Here is a 23,197-nt window from a genome sequence, read left to right as displayed (position 1 = left end):
ATCTGTCTATATATCTGTGTGTCTGTTTATGAGGGAAGAGATAAACAAGAAAGCAAATGTTCTTAAATTCTCTCCTGCTCCAGATTATACTGAGATCAGATTAGCCATACAAGAAAATGTATATATTTTCATTTCAGTGTTGGAGTTTCTTGTGCTCACCAGCTGTAACAGAAATTACCTGTGTGATTGGGAGAATAATAATTGTATTCAGCCTAATGATAGAAAATCAGAAAAAACGTTTTATTAACTAATTTGTTAATTCGTTTTAAACATCAACAGCAAAAATGTATACATTTTAAATGGAGCTGTCCATATCTTTGGAATACCATTTTGATGAACATTTTCTTCAGAGAAAATAATAATACACACAATAAAAATAGGACGCCATGAATTATTCTGTAAACATTAACAACATTAATAAACTCTTAATTACTAAGTAAGATCTAAGGAGAACCAACACAATTCTCAAGGCAATAAAAAAGGCTACATCGTATATCACTGGTCGATGCCGTATGCAGTCAATAACTGTTGAGAAACGATGTAAAAATCAATGACGTATGCTAGGGAAGTAGCAAACGGAAACAGCGGGCTTGTTTGAAAACAGAAAGCTTCTCTGTAGCTAATGACAACGGGATAAACCAGCTACAAATGAACCATGCCTTGCATTAGTTGTTATTAAACTTGACCCATGTACGAGAAAGGACAACATCTATAGTAACCACATGTTGTATTATGACATGGCGGATTTCAAAACATGGACATGCTGTCAACAACTTAAAGTGTTTAAATGCGTAATAAATCGGAAGCTACACGCTAAGATTTAGATGTTTCTGTTTTCCTGGTTGCTTACTGACTAGCAGGCTGTCTTGATAGGTAAGCGACATCTACTGTATGCGTAATTATCATCACAATCACGTCGACTTCCAGACGTTGTATGAAGTTTATTAGGAAGTCAAAGCCCAAACTGTACAACTCTGTCACAGCCACATACAAGCAAATATTCCAAGCTCCCAAGCAATATTGCATTAACAATGTCTTACTGTAGATAATGCCACCATAAACACGTGATTAAACTACCATCAATTCCACTATTGCTGTCTTTCCTTTAGCTGCAATGGATCCCAACAGCATCGAGCTTTTGGAGGCGCAGGTGAAGACTCTATCGGACGAGTTAATGCAATGCCAGGTATTCCGTTATGTCGTTTTCAGCAGTATCGCCCAAACACGCACGTTATACGCTTTGTCCAACTGTTGGATGTTTTCTTATGCTGCTCAAAACACGTTTTAGGGGTGATCTCATTTCAGTAACATACATTCATCTACATGGAGATAGAGGGAGAGAGAGTGTGAGAGATGGTGGTGATCATGTAGCCTACGTGTTATAACGACTCGGTCTTGTATATTTTCAGATTCATATGCTGTCCTTGCCGGTTCACCACCAGGTGGTGCCTTAAAATATGAGTGTATTCACCCCCAATCCACTGTAAATTGTTAGGTCAGAGATTAGTATTCACGTTTCTCAACCAGTCAGGTAGAATATATCATTTTGGGTTGTAGCTTAATTGAAATGGATGATGAAAGAAAGTAGCATAGCATTGTCCTCTGGTGTTAGACAGTAACTACAAGGCATGGGATATCTTTGTAAGTTGTATTTGTGAATTTGGTTGGTGGAAATCTACCTATCATCTATCTATCATTCAATATTTGTGGATCAACAGATTGTCAGCAGCATGGCATTACGGAAAGAACAGGAGCTGGGTTATATTGAAGCAAACCTTCAATCACTAATGCAACTTAAAGGAGCCCCAAGTGACTATTTTATGATTTACTATGTTCCTTAATAGCTTATTTAAATAATGTAGGATCACTCACTCAGGATGGAATTCAGTGGGAGCGGAGGGCACCAGTTGAAGGTGCTTTAGAACAAAATAATATATGTATTTTGCTTGTCTAAACATATAAAACATTTTGAACCTCTGTGGAATATTGTTAAAATTCATAAAATCTTGTAATATTTTTTTTCAAGTAAGGGCTTGTATAATTTAGAAGATTTTGCATTGCTTGTTTCATATAAGATCACTGCTTTCTGTACATACTTGCACTACTCAAGTAGATCAATCACTGTACAAGTATCTTAATTACAAAGCTCTTTCTTACTTACTTTATTACATTTTTTGTAAAACTTTTAAAGGGTTTCTCACATATGTTACTGCATACATCATTTTGCATTGATTTGGACAAATCTTGAGTGAAATAATATTTTGACATGGGTTTATAAATAATACTTCCACCACAAAACACTAAATATACATGCCCTTTTGATTATTATGATTCATTTGACATTTTGACTTTGGACAATAACTTCCTGCCATTGAATCAAGCCAAAATTAAACTTGAACAAAAAATGCAAATGGTGACATGTCTGTTCCTGTAAAGAGCCAAACGCAGAGCGCGTTTCATCCGATGCTCCATTCAGTAGGGAGACATAATGCTTGGCGTAACGCACAGCAGGGGCGAGGCTCTCTCTCTGCGTTGGCTGCAAAGTCACGTGTCATCTCTGATTGAGTTGACACAGGGAGCCACGGCTGGTGGTCCCAATGGCAGGGAAAGCGTGCGTGATCGTCTTCATCTAACGGGGGACCCTGGGTTAGTGGAGTGCCCCTGCAAAATTACAGGCAATTGAGTGCCATTGATGTCTCAAAGTCCCTGGCACGCATGTACATCAGGACGGCCATTAACTACAAAGAGGCCCGCCAGTCAGCCAGCAAATGTTCCTACTAGACCATGCTAATTTTATTAATACGTGGCTGAACTCCAGCGCCTCACTTTGGTATGTTTAGCCCATGGTGTTTCGATGTCTGGATTGGAATTACTCTGAATAATTCAGGGATCATCAAACACCCGTCCGATACATCTTTTTAAATACACATATGACATGGGCACTTGACGATCATCCTTACTATACGGTGGTCTGTAAAAGATTTAATGGCTACATCAAACTCGGCACAGGGAGACCACCTATTTGAAGTCGGCCATCTTGTTCATTTCATCGTTAGCCACACTGGCAATGCCTGGTGGTTGATTTGGTGCAATCTTTGTGGCCCCCCCCAACCAACCCCACACTTCATAAACAGACACCCCTCGCTCCCTCCACTTTATATGTTCAGCCCATGGTCTTATCAAGGTCTGCCTTTGCCATTTAGTAAATAATTGATTAGACACTTTTGAATGGTGGTTTGAACATTGAAGTACTAATTAGAGACCAGTAGATTCCAGTGGGAGGGATGACTTTTATCTTATGATGATGTGAACATAATTCATCAGATAATTTTATATTAAGTCGATTTGGTATAATTCTGTCTTTTAATGTCAGAAAATGTAGTTTTTAGATGTTCCTCATTAAATGTAATGTAGCTTAAAAATGTTGGAAGAGCCAGCGAGACAATTTGAATTGGAAATGTGTCCGGGACTGGCTGGGCTCTGCTTGAAGATGGCTCTCTCTCTCTCTCTCCGTCTCTCTCTCTCTCTCTGTCATCAGTTTTCTGTTTCTTTGGGGCTAGTTACTTTGTAGCTTCAGTGTAAAATCCATCCACCAGCGAGTGCCTTTTTATTAATAAACAAATCGCTAGCCCCACTGCTGTGTTTTGATTTGGATTCCAGCGCAATCCCCGCGGTCATGAATAGTGCATAATGACAAGTGTCAATGCTGGCTCCCCTTGAGTCGAAGGTCACATCACGGAGAGATGGAGCTCCCCGTTCAGACTGCACCATGATTAGAGCGGGCAGGCCTGATCAAAAACAATTTTTGTACCCTATATTTAAATTATTGATTAGCCCCCCCTATGTCTTGTATGCTTAACTCATACAGAATCCCACTGAATTATTTGTGTTTCATTAGGACCCGGCCAAGATATGGATGTGAGTGAAGTTTGCAGTTGGGTCTCATGTCATTTTTGGGGGGGGATTTCGGTCTTCTTGCTTCATGAATACACAAATGATATATCAAAATATACAACACATGATTTATGCAAAAGGGATTAAGTTTAGATTTCATATCAATGGTCGACGTGGTAGCTCATGTAACTCATACTCCTGTCAACACCTCATCCACAGGCCGATAAGGAGTTTGTGTGGTCGTTATGGAAACGCCTGCAAGTGGCCAATCCGGACCTGACTCAGGCGGTCAGTTTGGTCGTTGAGCGGTAAGTAGATTCCCCATTTTCCAATTTGCAAACTTTGAAACACTCTGCAACTGAAAAAACAAAAATGGGTGTTATCTTCTAAGTCAGGGAAATATGTGCGAAAGTAACCCAAGGGTAGGTTTAAGGCACCTTGGCCGTCCTGCTGGGGATAGGAGGGGAATGTGCCGCAGATGCTTATTTAAGCCCTCTTATCCAGGCCTAGCGGTTCACCCACAGAAACCTTTTTTTTCGTAGCAAAAAAAAAAAAAGCCCACCCTTCCCCTGGCTCGCCGCTCTGAGCACTCTAAACACTCCTGCCAGAAGTCTTATCCTTATCGGATAGATGGTGAGCTTTAATATGACCCCGTTAAAAAACGTGTCTAAGCCATGCCGCGTACAGTGGCCTGGGAACTTTCACTGGAGAGAGGAGGCAGCCATTGACGCAAGCTGGTCGATTTTTGGACCAATTTGTGCTACATTTCTTCCACATTGTCATATATTTTCGGGGGGGGGGGGTTGAATTTGGTTTCTGTCTTTGATTCAGAGTTGCAGTTCTAGTTTATATTGTGTGAATGTGCGTTTAAAAATTGGCCATCAATTGCTTTAGCAACCAATGAAGCCTCGCTATGGTAGCTTTTACTTTTAGGATGTTTATGTGGTTACAAGTTTGTTTTTAATTTTTCAAGGTCTCTTCTTGCTTGTGACTGTGTTAAATAATGACATCTTATTGACGATCATCTAGTTCATCTCACTTTTTGCACACTACTTCCAAATAAATGTCAACATATCGTTTGCTTTAGAATTTCAATTGTGCTTTTGAGGCCCTTCTGGGGTAAGCAACAATTGTAAGCTAAACACGCTGCAACGGTCTATCGTCTGGTGTATGCTCCCATGCACTTGTGTTGCTTTTCTGCTTGTATAGCTACCTCCAGTGTGCCTGTTGTTGTGTATCGTTTGCCGCACTTGGGGAATACAGACATGGTAATAGCAAGCTCCGGTGCCCACTTGGGAATCTCTCCATACACCACCTCTGTCTCCACCCCCAACCTATCCCAGGTCTTCAGCTACACTGCTTGGTTGTCGGTTGCATGGGACACGGTGAACACAGCCCCGATGAGGTACAAGGTGTAGCTGGAGGCCAATGTGGGATCCTGCTTGCTACAGGGAACCCAGATACCTACTCCACCATCTCTAGGGGGGGGGGATGATCAGAAGCCAAGCAAAGGGAGACGGGGAGAGGAGAGCAGTCGAACAGAGGACTAGAAATGGAGCGATGAGCGGAAGAAAACTGGATGGGCCCTAGGGGGGGATTCTTTATCAGTTGAAACAAACGGGTCCCCAATTGCTTTTTTCCTTTGGTCTCGTCTCCTGGTGCGATGAGCACCGAGGACTGAGGGAAAATCAGCGTATGCTACACAAAACAAACAAAGCAAGCCTCCCATAGGTACAGGATTACATCCTTGAAGGAAGTGTACATTTGCACATTTCGCTTCAGGTGCAAGTCTGCAGCAGGTAACCCTGGTGTATAAATAATGTAGAATCGGTGTTGGAGGATAAAGTGAATGTGTCGGTTAAATAAGTATTCATGAGGACAAGAATACTGAACTTTGAAATATGTAAGGTGTTTAAAATGATTGATAGGGCTGAACAATGGCACCCTAGATTGACCTGTTGATAGACAGATTCACACATTGACTTGTGCAAACAAACAGCCATGTTGTCATAAAACTATAATGTGCATTACTGTCTGTTGTGGTAAAACATTTGTTTTCAAACCCTTATAATTGAATTATGAATACCCCTTGGATTCTTGTTGTTAACATGGTGTATTTAGAGTTGTTAATTGGTGCTGACACATTCTTCATTACAGTAAAATAAAACAAGCTAGCTGGGCATTCTAGCGGAGTGTAACACGCCATACTTAACAACATCAGAGATATAGTGTGGAACACACAAACACACACACACACACACACACACACACACACAACAAGCGCACGTTGTTGTGCTCACCCTCAGGTTATGCTCATCTGGATGACTGAATTAGTTTATATCTTTTTTCCCTCTTCTCTACAGCGAGAAGCAAAAAGGTGAGATGAAGGACAGAAAGGTACTGGAGATTCTGCAGACCAAAGACTACAAAATCCAGGAATTGGAACAGGTACGGTACGATATAACGTGGTGTGTCAAACATATGGAAGTGATCTTGGTGGTGGAAGTCTTTAATGTCTTTACAGAACCAACAGAAGGCTTTCTTATTATAAATGGGTTTAACCTGCTGTATGCAGTACAGCGAAGAAACACCAGAGATAAATACTGCCATACAGTCACATATGTCTGAGCTTTATCATGCTGGGACCCACCTGTGGAGCGTCTTTTGACCCAACAAATATTTTGTAGAGTAAAGTAAGCAATCTCATTTTCACATTTAAAAGAAGTGAGATAATTATCATGGGTTGAAGAGCCATGGCATGTGGGCATGCATGTGTTTTTTTGAGATGAAAAAAACTAAACATTAATGGTGAGCAACCAACCCTGCGTTCCGCCTGATCACCTGCTATGAGATGTGGAAACAACCGCTCGAACCAATGCAAACGTTGTGCTTCGCAACGGTGCGCGTTTTTTTTCACTCGCTCCCATCAGTATGTTCCGTCATTCCTGTTTGAATGTCTCGTTAAGTTTAACGTCCACATGTACTTTCATTTTATGTTCAGTGTTTATCTCCCTTTGCTGATCTCCAGAAAATATTATAACAAGGTTAAAAAAAAAACATTGTTTTTAGTGGGCCCCAGCTCTTTTTGGCCCTCTCCATCATCCCTACCCATCTGCAGACAGAAAGAGAGAGCCCTGCATTCTGCTGCTGCTATGACAGCTAGCCATAATCACATCACTAATGTAATTGACTCGAATCATCGTCCCGTTACAGGGGCATTTGTCAGTCTGCTTCATTAGCGTCTCTATTATCCCACAAATGCTAACGGCCTGTTTATTCTTAATGAGGCGCACAGTAATGCTATCACCGGCTCGCTGACAGTGGCGCACGCCATGTGTCTGCCGCACCAGAACATGGGGGCACGGTGTTTATAGTAATCCAATTAAAAATGGCTATCAGGATTACGCTGTGCACTGTGTTAAGAAAACCACCCCCCCCTCCTTCCATATCGGTGACGGATTGAGTCGTTGGTTGGTCTAAGTTGTGAAATTGGGTTAAGTGATCCAATCAGATTGTCGTTACAGGAAAAAAGACATTCTCATTTAATGTTAACATATAATTGCTGAAGGAATTAGCGTTGTCCTATCTGTTGTCTATTTACATTTGTCTGCATGTATTTACTACTTACAATTTCATTACAATGTAACATTTGAGCAGCCACTGTAATCCAAAGTGACTTGAGGAACTACATGTAATTCGGTATCAAGGATGCCTACAGCAGCTAGAATATGGACATGGGCATCGATCCCAGTATCTTTTTGGCCTGGAATCAAACAACTTTGTCACTGGAGTCTCCTGACTGTAGTCCTTATTCTCTACATTTTAATTTCAAATGTTCAAACTCCAGTCGCCAGTAAGTAGGAATCTTCCTCATAATCTGAAGGAAAGAATGTGCGGACCATCTGAGAGTAGGAGAGCATCTGATGCATTGCCAAATTACCACAGCAGCTGTTGTTGTTGTTTTTTCGGCGAACCGCTGCTCCTGTTCTCTTTAAAAGAAACACATGTGTGCGCCACATCATAACTCAGTTGATGACATGAGGGTATATCACAGAGGGGAATACTTCTGCTTTTGTTATGGCCCTCAAAGGAGCTTCAAGCAGCAAGGGGTAAAATATTCACATCATCTTATTGCTTCTCTTTTGCAAGGTCGTCCCTTCCACATCAGTACCGCAAGATCCTCGTATCTGTTTGAGTTCCCGCATATTTGACAAGCTCATTAATGGTGTTAAATCCTGCCTTGTCATCACGCTCACCTATATTCATCATCTCGTCCGCCATTTTGAGCCGAGCGCACCAAATGGTGATTAATTGTGGTTCTTACCCCCCTCTGCTATTGAGATGTGATGGTCCACTGGGTGCACACGGGATCTCACACTCCTTAACGTTTCTGCTCTCCAACTTTGATAATCTTTATCCTACTGCTCTTCATTTCCCCCTCATTCTTCCTCTCGCCGCACTCTCTCTCTCTGTCTCCTTCCATTCCTCCTGTTCTCTTGCATTTTTTTTGTGCCATAATTAGCTTTCATTTTTTTTGAACTGCTCTGGGAATTTTCAAATGCTAATCTCTCTGTCCTAGACCTCTTAACTTGGCGAAACCCTCTTCGTCTTTTTCTTTCTTCACTTCATCCTCCCAATTGAACGCGAGTGGGGGTTCAAATTGTTCTTTCCTACCTCATTATCAACGTTTGAATGTGTTTTTCCACCAGCCGGTATAAATCTCTATCAAAGCCCCAGCGCTCCTCGCATGGCGGACCAGCGGTGCTAGCAAGACGCCGTAAATCCACGATCTGGAGAGATCTGAGTGATTTTCTACCACCCCACCCCCTCAATCCCAACACGGCAATTAATTGCGTCCCAGAGCACGGTGTTATTGGAGAGCAAGGGGCGAACCCGCAGAACGCAGCGGATTACCAGCCAATGCCGGGGCCCGCAGCCGGTACCGGCCCTAAGAGGCCCGCCTCCTCCCACTAAGGCCACAAAACCCTGCGCTGGAAAAAACAAACATTTAAATCGTCAAGTTAGCATGGAACGTCATTATACAAAACAAATGCACAGACAGTGAAATCCCCCCGTGTCCAGTTTGTTATACTAAGATAAACTGAATAATGTTGCATGGAAATAATTGACTATGATGATGATGACGATGAACTCAATGATCCTTCCTTTTTGGTGGGATATGGATACGATTGTGAGGTACTTTTTGGTAGGTATTGTGGCAATGATAAGGCAACACAATTTTAAAGTCTGCTTTTTGTGTCTTAAAATAAAATAATAAAAAGTATACTGCTCCTGAGCATACTCTAACAAACCTTACCCATTTCCTCTTGACAATAAACTAAATAAATTCTGAAACTCTAAATCATGTACTTAAAAAAAGAATACAGAAAACTGTTGTTGCCATTGCAGACAGCATTTCTGATAAAGAAATTGGGATCCTTCATAGTGTGATGTCTAGATGAATTTCTAACCCTTTTTCTTCCTCATTGGCTGTTGCTTTCGCCAGTGTGCGTTAAAATTAAAGTGTCGAATGACAGCTGGGAAAGCATCTGTAAAGCCTAGGGAACACTATGATCACCCACAGAGAGTTGTGTTCTAGTCTTTACAGAAGCAGAACACCTGAAGTGTCGCCCTATGTGGTATTTACAGCTAAATATCTTATCGCTATGTAATTGGAAATCCCTTACTGGGTCTAGCTCTATCAGGCACAACATTGCCATTTGAATCTTTGAGGTGTTGATTGAACTTGTAGCTTGTAGCCTAAAAATAGACGAATATTGAAGAGCTCTCTGTCTCTCTCTCTCTCTCTCTCTCTCTCTCTCTCTGTCTCTGTCTCTGTCTCTCTCTCCATAGAGAGTAACAGCGCAGCAACAGGAGGTGAACCTGGTGCAGCAGAGGAAGATGGTGATGGGCGAGGAGAGAGCTGCTTTAAACAAGGAGATCTCAGCCCTGCAGGAGAGGCTGGTCGACAACAGTCAGGATATAAAGGTTGGCAGGAAAACTAACATGTTCAACCAGCCACGTACGGTTTGGTATATAATGCAGAACATGGAATGCTGTAATTTATTTTCCTGTCCATTTCCTTTTTTTGAATTGGAAGTTTTTTCTGTTTTGGCACTCCGGTTTTATTCCTGCTCCTTCTCACCCTCCTTCTCCTGCTTCTCCTCCTGCCGGTAAAGAAGAGGCCGAGTGGAACACGATGGAGGATTAGTAAGAGAAAAGAAAAGAATATTGATAACTGCCAGATGAATACTTAATGATGGTTTTGGCGGAGAGGAGAAGTATGTGTGTGAGAGGATGTGGACTCTTCCTAATTACTCTAAGCTGGGACTAGCCTAATGATTAATTGATAAAGGAAGAGGTCCTTATGCAGTCTTGGCACAGAGGGGGGGGGGGGGTGGGGGGGAGAGTTCGCAGCGGATACTGGCGGGGGGACATCTTCAAAGGAGACCCGGGGTTGGATCTAATGGGTGTTGTAGCCGATGCGTTTCTCATTAGGAGGCCTGTCATTAAAGCCTTCCGCGTAGACCTGCCTACCTGCGTGAGGCCCCGTGTCTGGCCCTGGCTCCGCGGCACAGGTGACCCTGGCCAATCAGTGGCTCAAGCAACCCCCCCCCCCCCTCCCCCTCCACAGCAGAGCGGCCCCACCGCTTACATATTCATGGAGGCCCCAACGCCATGTGAAGCTGCTTCTTTGTATTCCTCCCTCCCGTTCCTCCGATCACTCTGTTTTTAGGGAGATTGTTTGCTCTGTTTGAGTTTCTTCCTTCTCTCTCTCCCTCTCTCTCTCTCTCTCTCTCTCTCTCTCTCTCGCTCTCTCTCTCACACTTTGTCTCTCCCTCTCTCTCTCTCCTCCCTCTGTCGCTATTGTAATTTAATGCCCTGTGACCCTCCTTTCTCTTCCCTTTTTACACACACACACACACACACACACACACACACAAACGTGCACACACACACACACTCACACTCACACATGCACACGCACGTCTTATCCCAGGAAATGAGGGCGCAGCATGCGAGGAGCGAGGAGGAGGCGCGGGGAGCCATGCGGGCTCTGGAGAAGCAGAAGGAGGAGTGGACCTCACGCTGCGCCGGCCTGCGCGCTGACCTGGAGGAGGAGAGGAGACGGGCCACCCACTGCGAGGACCAGAGGGAAGCCACCCAGGCCAGGATCAAGGTACAGACACAGGGAGGAACACACAGACACAATGTCACACACCGGATCCTCCTTTTCACCTTTTCTATGAAACTGCTTTACCAGCTCAGGATGGTAGACATTGTTGTAGGAACACAAACAAGCAAGGCATGGTATGAAAATCAAAATACACGGAGGAGGCCATGTAGAGACACACACACAGACACAATGTCAGACACAGAGAAAGAGTTGAGTCCTATATTTCAGCTCATATCAAATGTACCAGCTCCAGAGGATGATGCAAAGGAAGTGCATACGTTTAAGACACTCTGTGAAGATGTGAGTTAAGGTGATTTACGATCTTACCAAATGGCCTTCAACCTCACTCCGCCCACTTCATCCCTCTTCCTCTGACTGGAAGATTGCAAGAGCATTTCCTCCCATCTGCAGATCATCATTCCTGGTACCCCTATACACAATGCAAACAACGCTCATGACCTAAACACTTGGTTGATTAAACCACCACCGCTTCTGTAGCCAATCTCGATCCTGTGCCAGCGGTGTCCATCCACTAGTCAACTGCTCATGAACAGTATGTCGCTACACTGTGCGACACAACCACGAAATCCCGCGCTCTAACGAAGCTAACCGGCTTGACTACAGGGTTAGACATCCCTAACCAAGTCAGATAGAAGGGCCTGAATAAGTCAGGGCGCAGCAGCACTGCTATGCTAACCCCCAACTATCCCATGCACATCAATCACAGTCCACGGTTCCTTCAGGCAGCTTCACCGCGTGTGTTCTAACAAACCCATCGCTGTGAAAGATGGAGATTGAGTGTGTAGAATATGCAGTGGCTACATCAAATCGGTTGGGCTGAGACGGGAATGATTTGTCAGGGAATGTAACATTTAGAGAAGTTCTGTATTTTGGATCGCAGTGGTAGAGGTTTTTATGAGTTATGTGAGTACTTCTGAGGGAAAAGTGCAAAAAGTGCAAAGTTTCAACTACTTGACAAAAAAAAGCCCTTCCATGGAGTGTGGGCTAATCCTTGAGTCTGGCCAGAACATAATTTAACATTGGTTCGCTAACATCACTTAGATTATGTGACAGGTCAGGATAAACACAGCAAGGTACGGGCTTTGCGCTTGTCATTTAGATATTAAGCAGGAGCAGAACATAGCAAAGAACCAAAGGAAAATAATATTTCTATGTCCACAGACCTATCAGGTCTAACCTTGATTCCCATTCATGTCTAAAACACAGTGCCCCATGAAATCAGTAATGGCTTCTAATCATGGCTCCGTGTGCACATAGGCATGGCATCAAACACACTTGATTGCTTGCTCTGACGTGCACTGCCTCTCGTACAATCTTTTCATGTCTTGCCCTCTTTGGAGAAAAAAAAGCTACACAGTCTCATTAATTTACATGTAGGTAGCTCCAGCCCTGTGAATCTGTGTGTGTGTGTTTGTTAATTATGGTGTAACTGCCGGGGTTGAGTTTGTGTGTGTGTGTGTGTGTGTGTGTGTGTGTGTGTGTGTGTGTGTGTGGTTGATGGTGAGTGCCAGGGGAGCTGATCTAAGGCTTACTGCTTAGCATAGCAGAGTGGCTCTTACACTGCGCGACCAGGACTCTTTACCAACTCTTAACTGCAGTCTGTCTCTCTCCGGTTCCCGCGAGACACACTGCATAACCATTATTAAACTGTTATTAAAAGACCACCACTCATGCTGTGGAAACATGAGGGTAACGCAAAAAAAGAAAATCCAGTTTACAATTTCCTTTAAGAGGTTGACATGTATTGGCAATGCATGTATTAGAAGTTGGCATTTTCAGATCGCTTAACCATTACAACAAGATGTATGGATGCTCTTTGGAGTCTATGTTGAAATCTAAGTAAGATATCTTGATATCTTGTCACGATATTTTACTTTGTTTCCAAAGAGCATCCACACATCCTAAATCAATGTCACTTTCTACAAAGCCAGTTTGTTGTTGTTATTTGTTCTCACCGTGTTACATAAGAGGTTCTCCTTGGTTTGTTCAGGAGCTGGAGGCGGAGCTGCCTCAGTTCTCCAGCCTGCAGAGCGAGAACTCCAGCCTGGCTGCCCTGCTCTCTGCGAAGGACAAGGAGATGGAAGCCCAAGAGGGACATCTCAGCCAACTCCGGTAGGGACACACCCATCGTTAACTTAATGCCGTAAAGTTATTTATTTATTTGAAATTGATTTGAATTGTAAGACGTTTCCTCTTGACTTCTAAGACATTATGAGGTTGTGAAGTGTAGGTTTGTGTTTGTACACTCTTGTCTTCACCGGCATTTTTTGAGGTGACACACAAATACACACACACACACACACACACACACACACACACACACACACACACACACACACACACAAATACACACACACACAGATACATATATGCACAGAGACATACCCATACCAACACACACACTTATTTCTTACCTGAGCTCCCCCTGTAGCCAGTGGCTAAGCCCTGCGTAGACAGATGTGCTTAAAGAGAAGGAGAGAAAGGGGAAACGGCGCAGGCTTTGGCTAAGCTTTAGTCGATATGATAAAAACTGTGAGAACCTACGGAGGCCTTAGCCGTAATCTCGACCTCAACTACTTAAAAAACGCCCAGAGGCACTCTGACATGCCAGTCACTCCGCGGGCTGCAGAGGGCTCTTAGTGTTTTAGCGTGGCGATTAGGGATGTCCTTGTACACCTGAAGGATCACTTAGTGGGAAACTGTGTTGGAAAAGGACATGGAGGGAGACGGGCAGGAGAACGGAGACGTCAATGCTGGGGTTTTGATTCAGGGGCAAAGTCGGGTAAAGGTGATCAGGTAGATTGCTTCTTAAAGCTTAGCTTTTTGACATACTGTTGTTCATTATTGGATATTATGCTATTCCGATTACTATTGTCATACTATGGAATGTGGGGTTGTTCAATCAACGGCAATAAGAGACGTGTGGAGAGGAGATTGAAAGCCAAGGGTTACAGTAAGAAAAAAAAACAAACGTGTGTGTGTGTCTGTGTGTATGTCTTCGTGTGTGTGTGTGTGTGTGTGTGTGTGTGTGTGTGTGTGTGTGTGTGTGTGTGTGTGTCTTCGCATGTGGGTCTGCCTGTGTGTGTGTGTGTGTGTGTGTGTGTAGCGGTGAGCTTGCGGAGGTGCAGGCCCTGTACAGACAGAGCACGGAGCATGCCGCACAGCAGGGTCACCTGATCAAGCAGCTGGAGGGGCTGAACTTGGACACCCAGAGAGTGCTGCGCAACCAAGAGGAGGCCCACAGCGTGGACGCCACCTCCTACCAGAGGGTGAGCATGGACCTCAGGACCGCCTGAACCTGTAGCTCCTCGGACAGCAAATGCAGACGGTCTGCGGTAGTCGGATGCAGAAAGACCTGCCACCATTTGAGGTCAACAGGAATTAATGGGATTTCATGTAGATGATTCTGTTGGTTCGGATCTCGGTGGCTAATTCATCTCCATGTTATTTATTTTGATTGATTGTTAAAGAGTTATTAAGGACTGAATGTTATTGTAGTTTTGCGAAAAACTAGTGCAAGGTGGCCATTCCTCACGCCTGCATGATCCTTCCCCCTTTCAGTTATTCAGCAGATTCTTCTATCCAAAGCCACTTGCAATTCATTGAGATTCAGATCCATTACGGAGCAGGTAGGGGTTAGGCATCTTGTTTAAGATCCTTTACATAGGTTTGGGACGATGGGGATTGAACCCTGTAACAAACGTTCTGAGTACGTGGTCAGTCAAGTGGTCAGTCAAGTTGCTTCTGCCCACACCCTTCGTAGGACATACACAGGGCTTTTACCCAGCAATGGTACTAGTAGTACTATTGGTTGTTGCACTCACTCTCCCACACTCTCTCTCCTCTTCACCCACCACCGTATTTTCAGCCATTTTCTCAACTGGCTTGACATGTTTCAAGACAAGTGTGTTGATCCCAGCTTAATGGAAAACAGGTGCAAAAACGCAATGCCATAGTATGACAACAAAATGCAAAGTCTTAGGTATGCCAGTCAAAGCCTTATGGCAGCCTTACAGCAGGACTGACGGCTAGCGTAGTAGCTCCTAACTGATACTGATGCAGGTAGGTAATAGCCCAATGTTTATTTTACCCTAACCCATTCCTTTAAATTACACTGACCCATTCCTTTAAATTACCCTCTTCCTTCATTTCTCTTTTCCCCAATACCACATCCATTTCTCTCCCTTGCCTCTTTGCTGTGTGTGTGTGTGTGTGTGTGTGTGTGTGTGTGTGTCTGTGTGTCTGTCTGTCTGTCTGTCTGTATGTGTGTGTGCCAGTGGCGACTGCTGGTCTTTCAAAGAGGGGAAGCTCATTTTCAGCCTACATCAAATTGTCAATTTATTGAATGTAAATTATCCTCTCTGTTCCTTTTCAAGGCAATGCTCTGTCATACCAACTAGCATATTTTCCACTGACTTGACCAGTATCCTCTCAATGGCCAGCAGAGCTAGGCTGCTTAAACGGCCTTGGCCCATTGTGTTATGGGTGTAGGACTTGAGCCGCTTTAAACGGGAGAAGCTCCTTTATACACCTGCAGATGTAGCTCCAATTGTTGCCACTAATGAGAACAGTTTGTAAGTGCGGCATTGCACTGTCCAACTCCATGTCTTTAAGGAACACCAAGAAATCACACAACTTTCCCCTGTCACCCTGCAAGTCCTGATCTGAATACAGGACTTGAAGTTCAGACCTCAGGCTCCCTGAATCAAAGTGATGGCAAACTACCAAAACGATATTATACTTGAACAAGGAAATGTGGGAATTATGTTAAACTGCAGCAAGGAATTGTGTGTATAAGTGTATGAAATGTACAATGAAAATTGTCTAGCAATTTCGCCAAGCAAATATCAAGAAATAGGTTGCATTTCGTCTTTCGACTCGCTTGCAAAATCCTCGATGGGACTGGGGACTGAAGAGAGCTCCGGCGACGTTTTATAGTTCAAAATCGCTGTCAATCAAATGGCAACTCAGTCTTTCGCAGACCCTCCAATCATCACGCAGAAACCCAGTGTCCAGGCCAGCCCACTCCTCCATTCACCCCCAGAGACGCTGAGCATCCATGGGAGGGACATAATCGCAGCATTATCCAATGACCGTCGACTTTCGACGCACTAAAAAAAGCTGTTCTATGCAGCCCCATTGAGGTGGATGGACGCTGAGCTGGATGGAGGCAAATGCACTGTGACGCTACGGGAATGCATGAGAAGGAAATTGAGTCAGTCGACCTGCGCTAAGCAGCTGATTCTGAACGATCTCGTCTTCGAGATGGACGTGTTGTAACGCATTTTTAGTCAATGAAATGTTAACACAACAGTATATATTTGACCATTTAATTTTTGAAATTCTAGGGGAAGCTGAGCTTCCCTTGCAGTCTTAGAAAAATCGCCACTGGTGTGTGCCATTTTACTATTTACCATTTACTCATTTATCCAAAGATTAGGAGAGTTAGGGCATCTTGCTCAAGCATGCCCACAAGTCATGCCGTGGACAGTGGGGATCAAACTGTAACCTTTCACCAGAACCACTCCACTCCCCCATGTCTCCCTGCAGCTCTACACAGAGCTAAGCCAGAGCTACCAGGCCCTGGTGGCCAGTGAGACCCAGCTCCGCCAGAACCACCTGGAGCTTAGCGGCCTGCTGGCCCAGAGAGACCAGCAGGTCCTGGAGCTCCAGAGCCAGCAGCAGCAGCAGCAGCAGCAGCAAGAGAAGCATCCACTGCAGACCCAGCAGCAGCAAGCACAGCAGACCACCACCACCACCACCACCGCAGGTCAACAGCCCAACAAGCAAACTAATGTGAAGGTAAGACACCCATCTTCTCATCCAGAGGCTGTGCCGCCACGCATGTGAGGAGAAAGTTTACCCTAGGTGAAAGTAGGAAGCCAGACGTCGGTATGTAGGAAGGCTTCCAATTAAAAGCGATCTCGCTCAGGTTACCTTTTTTCTTCATCCAGTCCCCGCCGTGTGTCGAAGAGAAGATGGCGGGTGATTAGTACGTTGACAACACCTGACACCCTACTCTCCTGTCTTCTAATTGCGTCCCGGGAGCCACGCCCCCCATCCTATCCCCCCTACGGACAGAGCTGAACCACCTGCGCACCTCGCACCCTCATAAATATAGACGCTGAGCTCTTCCAGGTGTTTTCCCGCGGAGCCGTCGAGGCACCGCCGTATCAGTCTCCTCCGTGGTGTCGGCCAGATGTTCTCCATCGCCGCAGCCTCTGACTGTGTAGGACTGTGTCAGACTGCCGCGATGCGTGAAGGAACGGCGTCGTCCTGCATCCGTTTCTCTTTTATTTTTCTTGACAGTAAAAATGCATGACATCATCCAGTCTCCTCCTGGCCGGTCAACCATCCAAGGCTCTGGAGAAGAGCGGCAAGGCTGAAGGTTCAAGCAGGGGTTATTCGTTGGGTGTAAAGTGAGCAAGCAGTGACTGATCTCTGGTGTTTAACTGAGACACACTCTCTCTCGATGGTACGTGATGATACTCCATCCTGGTCCATCCTTGATCAGTCCAACTCCTACTGGCCGAACATCTTTCAAGTAATCTGTCTGATCTTTTCTCTCTCTCTCTCACTCTCACTCTCACTCTCTCACACTCTCACTCTCACTCTCAATTAAATAAAATTTGCTTGATTGGCATGATTAATGAATCACTACACATTTGACAAACCTAACAAATCAGTATCTTTGTGTCTCTTTATCTCTCTCTCGCTCTCTCTCCCCCTCTCTCTCTCGCTCTCTCTCTCCCCCCTCTGTCTCTCTCCCCCTCGCTCTCTCTCTATCCCTCTCTCTCTCTCTTTCTCTCTCTCTCTCCACAGTTACTTCACTCTTCCTTCCCCCCTACACCTTTTCCGTTGTGTCGCTGGTGTCTGACCACAGGGAAGAAGCTTCATCTTAATTGGAGAGCCAGTAATGGTGTTGAAAACTACAGCAGCAGGGGGTGGGAGCTGCTCCTGTCTGTGAAGCCTCCCGCCTTTCAACTCCCACCCCTAGGGGACGGAGGAGACGGAGACGGTGGTGGTGGTGGTGGTGGTGGTGGTGGTGGTGGAGGAGGAGGAGGAGGAGGGAGTGTCGGGCGGTGGGTCAAAGTAGCAAGTTAGCGTGTTAGCGGCGTCAAGGAAAGTGGCCGTTAATGACTCCTAATGATGTGGCGATGGGTGTTCCCGGGACCACGCCGCGTCGAGACACGGCGCCGTTGAAAGAGCCCGCCGATGACGGGCATCGGTCCGGCTGGAATGTAAAATATGTCCTTTGGTGGACGCTGCGATCCAAAGCGTCTTTACTTTAATGATGAGTGCATGCGTTCCTTGGCAGGGGGATCAAACCCTGTAACGCTGGACAGTTTGAATGCAATGCTAGATCTGTCGCGCTAGACAGGACCACACGTGTGTGTTTTCAGGTTCTGGTTTGGGCCCTGTGTGTCACGTGCTGTGGGCTTTTGTCATTAGAGCGGCTGTTCTTCCTTTATAAACGCCCTCTTGAGCTTCTAGTTGAATCCTCCGGTAGGCGTGAGTACGGATGTGCTGTGGGCCTTTGTGTCTACACGCAGAACTGGGAAGTAGATGTTTAGTCGTGCTCTGGGTTCAGTGTTAGGTGAGAAGCTTTAAGCGGTTCAGCTGGCGATTTGTTTTATTTCTCACCCGCAAATTGAATGTTTATTTTGCGCATTAATCTGACAGGCTGACAAGAGCGCCCCTGGACTGCAGAAGTCAAAGGATATCAGCTCAAATGTTAAGTGAGTTACAATCACTGCATCTCTCTTAACCTCGTTCGTTTAACGGACGTCGAAATATAAATGGATCAATTAGTGGGTAATTAAGTACAGCTATAATGTGTTCCCCCAGTAATTAATACAAAATTCACGGGAACTGCACACAGTGCTCATATTTCTTCTTTTTTTTGTGTTTGTGTGTGCGTGCGTGCGCTGCTGTCAGTGTGTGTGGTTGGTCACGCGCACTTGTATGCGTGTGCGCACATGGTTCATGTGTGCTTTAACCGAATTGAATACTTAACACCCTTTCTGTAACCTCTCACACAAATCTGTTAAAAAATGTAATACCTTCCAGATGTTGAATATATATATATATATACATAGGTGTTAATACCCAGAATGCATTCATACCATTCATTGTAGGTATTATCATTGTGATTACCGTGTGTTTACTGAACACATGCAGGTGGTGTCTGTCTGGGTTTCCTGCTGCCTTAACTTTGATGTCAGAATGAACAGACCGTCAGCCGTCCCGAGGTCTAGCACTCCGTCAGGAGGGCTCACCGTTTTTCCCGCCGAATAATCACACTGACAAGGTGCACGCGTGCATCCGTGTGCGCTTTGTGTGTGTGTGTGTGTGTGTGTGTGTTTGAGGTCCAAGAGGAGATGAGGGTGCGCCTGCCTTTTGGTGGTGTGGAATTGTAGCGGATTCTGTCACAACTTCCTCCCGAACACGTGTTTAAATTCCAAAGCTTGTTAAGGCAGATTTTAATTATAAATGTTTTTTTTTTTTCTTTCCACTGGATTGTTACCATTGGAGATGATCAAAGTGCTGATGTGCATTTGAATACTGACCAGAGTTGAACCACCCACCCCGTGGAGATCCGCGTTGGAGGGAGGAGGGAGGGGGGAAGCACACCTATTGTGTCTTATGCTTTCCTCTAAGATCAGCTGTCTGTCTTGCTCTTTCCTTAAGCCCCATTAGCCCCGTTAGCCCTGTGCGGCTTCGCTGGGCTTCCACATAGAGGCATACCGGTATGCAGGGCGAGAAGGGATGGGCTAATCAAACATGTCTTTTGACTATTTTCCTTTGACTCTTTGGTCTGCTGGTTTGGAAGCAGGCGCTCTCGTCGTCATCGAAACAAAGAGAAGCGAATGGCACACACGTATGGCAAAGTTGTGCATAAAATGTGTGTTAGTTAGTGTTAGTATGTGGTTCAGCAAAGCATGTTCAGAAAGTTTGATGAACCGAGGAGAGCTCTTCCGTGATTGGCCAGCTGTAGGGCCTGGCCAGTTAGCATCCTAGTGACTGGGATGATGTCAGGGAGACCAGCTGCCAGGTTGGAAAGTTAACTTTGAAAAGGTTTGACAGGTTAAGTCCTACCAACACCACCTCCAGGCAGGGGGGTTATCCCCAATCAGTTGCCTGGAAGACCAAGCCGTAGTTTTCCAGGGCTGTATTGTTTGGGTCATTAGCATTCAAACTCCCCAACTGTCATTTGCCTCGCTGTTTGCATGCCTGGCTACTGTTCTCGCTATACGGTGATTAAAGACCAACATTAGGATTCACGCTAGTCCTCAGGCTTTCTGGAACCTTGACCGCAATTGACGGTGAGTTTGTGTTTTGCGTGGGCAGCCTTTCAAAGCACCAATTATTCTCTCTGCATTGCCATTGAAAGCTTAGACATTTTTCATTTCCTCCATAAGAAGGGAAAAAAAGTTTGGAGCAGAAATTCACATTAACGCGTTTTGTCAAAGCCCTCATTCAACGGGCGGCAGAGCGTGATAGCTACTTTCGAAGCGTCACCCGTGAAGACTCAATAGATTGGATACCTCGTACCAGTCGGCAGCCATTTTCCCAAGGTGACCAGCTTCCCGCTTTTTCTTTTTTTTTTTTCCTCTGCTCTTGATTATTATTATTTTTTTCTATTTTCACGGTAGTCCATGTGGTGCCTCTCCCTTAGCTAGTTGTGATGCTTTTCAAACATCTGCTGCCTGGCTGATATTAATGTTGGCCAATCAAAAAGTTGTCAGATGTATAATTAAAGTGCCAGTTACGTACAGGTAGCGGCAGCGCTGTATGGCGGGTCATGTTTTTGGTTTCAGACGAGGTGTTTCTTTTGATCATCATCATCATTAATATCAAACGTCCGATGCAGGAGGGGGGAAAAAAAGCGATGGAGTTAAAATGTTACAAAGCAAATTGATTGAGGAGCGCAGTGATGTCTTTTTCTGTTGGCGGTCTTCTGATGGTAGAATGGGGTATAATGTAGTGAAATGCATGTCGATGTGTTTGTGTAGAGCTCTGCTTCCTGTTGTGGCTTAGTGTCATGGTGTGGTCATATCATACACATATTAAAGTATGATTTAAATTAACTAACTAAATAAATTACGAAAATGGTGATGACGGAACATCAAGAATACATCGCAGTTACTTGTGTCACTTCCAATCATGCACTCAATACGTGTAAGCATGAGGTTAAAGATTCACACTGGCCCTGGTAACCAGCATGTATCTATAGATCCTTATCCGTATTGTAGTCACTGTTATACCCAGAGCCCATGGCTATAGATTTGAATATGTCCATTTATAGCCTTATTGTTTGTTCTTACATAAATTCTGTGTGAGGGGGTTCATGTGTGTGCGTGTGCGCATGAGTGTGTGTGTGTGTGTGTGTGCATGTTTGTTTGAGAGATTGTGAGAGCATGTGTATGCATAAATGTGTGGGTGAATGTGTGTTTGTGTACGTGTGTGTGTGTGTGTGTGTGTGTGTGTGTGTGTGCATCTGCATGTGTATGCATTTCCGTGGGTGTGTGCTTGTGTGTGTGTGTTTGCACTTGGAACGGTGCCATGTCCATCCTGCCTGAGACATGCTAATGACATGGAGTCCATGCTAACGACATGGACTCCAGTGGCGTGTGTTTTACCAGCTCAACTCTTCTCATTAGGGCCTAGTCCCCCCACCCCAGCCCACCCCACCGCCTCAATTTAATGAACCACAGCCGCCTGCTTCTCAATGTAGTGTATATACACATGCCTGTAATGTCCACATCCATAAATACATACATAACGTGCATACACTCATACAGGTCACCCTGGTCATGTGTGGGCAGAACCAGCGCTGGTGCTTCTGCACGAAGGCAAGCCCACATAATCAGAGACAGACATACGTCCCTTTTGCTTCACCCAGAAGGAGTCTTGTCAGAAGGAGCCCCCCCCCACACCACTGTGACCCCAGGAGCCGTGTTCCACAGTGTAAACTGTGTGTGTGGGCTGGGGCTGATGTTCCTGCTAGCCCTGACTCTCAACACAATGCCCTGCCTCTCAGCAGATATGCCCTGGATTGGACTTGAGTGTCTGTTTCTGTGTGTGTGCGTGTGTCTGTGTGTGTGTGTCTGTGTGTCTGTGTGTGTCTTTGTATGCGAGTGTGTCAGTCTATCTGTGTGTGTGTGTGTGTGTGTGTGTGTGTGTGGCCGTGGCCGTGGCTGTGTCTGTATCTGTGTGCATGCACGTTTGGCCCTCCCTGATTATGGCTGCTCCATAATTAACAGTGATCAGATTTGTTTTGTGGCATAAATGGTGCATGTGTAGAACATTAGGCCTGGCAAGTCTCATTTCACATTCAGCTCAAGGGCTCGGCAGCAGACGGGTCATGAGCGTCGGGGAGCGCCATCGCGAGCCCCGCTCCATATGGTCGTAGCGCCGCATCCTCGCCGGCGAAGGGCCGCGTGCGCCAGACGAGCTCCCCGAAGAGCCTAATCGTGTTCTGTAATTACAGAGCACCAGCTTTTTTTTTTTTTTTTTTTTTTTTCTCGTCTCCTTCTTCTTGTTCTCTGTTCTCCCCTCCCCTACCCCTCTCTCTCTCTCTCTCTCTCTCTGACTCTCTTTCTTCCAACCCCCAGACCCCCCCCCCGTCATCCCACCAACCCGTGTGTGCCTCCCCCCCCCCCCACTCTTGTTTCTGGTTGTATTGCACCCTTTTCCTTGTCTTGTCCTTTCTTTTTTTCTTTCTTTACTGTTATTTACAGCAGCTGTTGCTCTTTGACTTTGTTTTTTTTTCCTCCAGCGCTTTCTGATCGCGTCTTCTGACACGTTCCAGGTATGACTCTGCTCTCTCTCCCATCAACAGCATTTCATGATTTAGTTCCTTCTTTATTTCTTTATCTATCTATTTATTTATTTACTTTTCTTTCCTATATTCTGCCCTGCGGAAAGAAAAAAAAGCATGCAGCGTTTAAAAAGCAGCGGAGGCCAGACAGATATTACGGATGGAGCGATCGGCGGAGAAGGAGTGGAGACACTCCCACATCAGTTAATTTGTAAATTGCTTTATGCGCTCGATGCCGAACAGCCCCAGTCAGTCCTCCCGACCGCCTGGAAAATTATAAA

General features: G+C 45.1%; 1 protein-coding gene across 1 annotated transcript in view; it reads left to right on the top strand.

Moving 5' to 3' along the window:
• Positions 1 to 754: 754 nt before the first annotated feature.
• cntln (centlein, centrosomal protein) overlaps positions 755 to 23,197 on the top strand; it is an 83,953-nt gene continuing 61,510 nt past the window's right edge. Inside the window, exons 1-9 of the mRNA XM_084465956.1 lie at positions 755 to 873; positions 1,110 to 1,186; positions 4,114 to 4,202; positions 6,258 to 6,342; positions 9,748 to 9,882; positions 10,895 to 11,074; positions 13,083 to 13,204; positions 14,199 to 14,361; positions 16,643 to 16,894. Coding sequence (XP_084322082.1) covers positions 1,115 to 1,186; positions 4,114 to 4,202; positions 6,258 to 6,342; positions 9,748 to 9,882; positions 10,895 to 11,074; positions 13,083 to 13,204; positions 14,199 to 14,361; positions 16,643 to 16,894 — 1,098 coding nt within the window. The 5' untranslated portion in view covers positions 755 to 873; positions 1,110 to 1,114. The remainder of the gene's footprint in view (positions 874 to 1,109; positions 1,187 to 4,113; positions 4,203 to 6,257; positions 6,343 to 9,747; positions 9,883 to 10,894; positions 11,075 to 13,082; positions 13,205 to 14,198; positions 14,362 to 16,642; positions 16,895 to 23,197) is intronic.

Source organism: Micromesistius poutassou, assembly GCF_964030765.1.
Source record: "Micromesistius poutassou genome assembly, chromosome: 3".
Taxonomy (NCBI): Eukaryota; Metazoa; Chordata; class Actinopteri; order Gadiformes; family Gadidae; genus Micromesistius; species Micromesistius poutassou.
The sequence above is the reverse complement of the archived record's forward strand: the minus strand, read 5'-3'. Positions and strand labels throughout refer to the sequence as shown.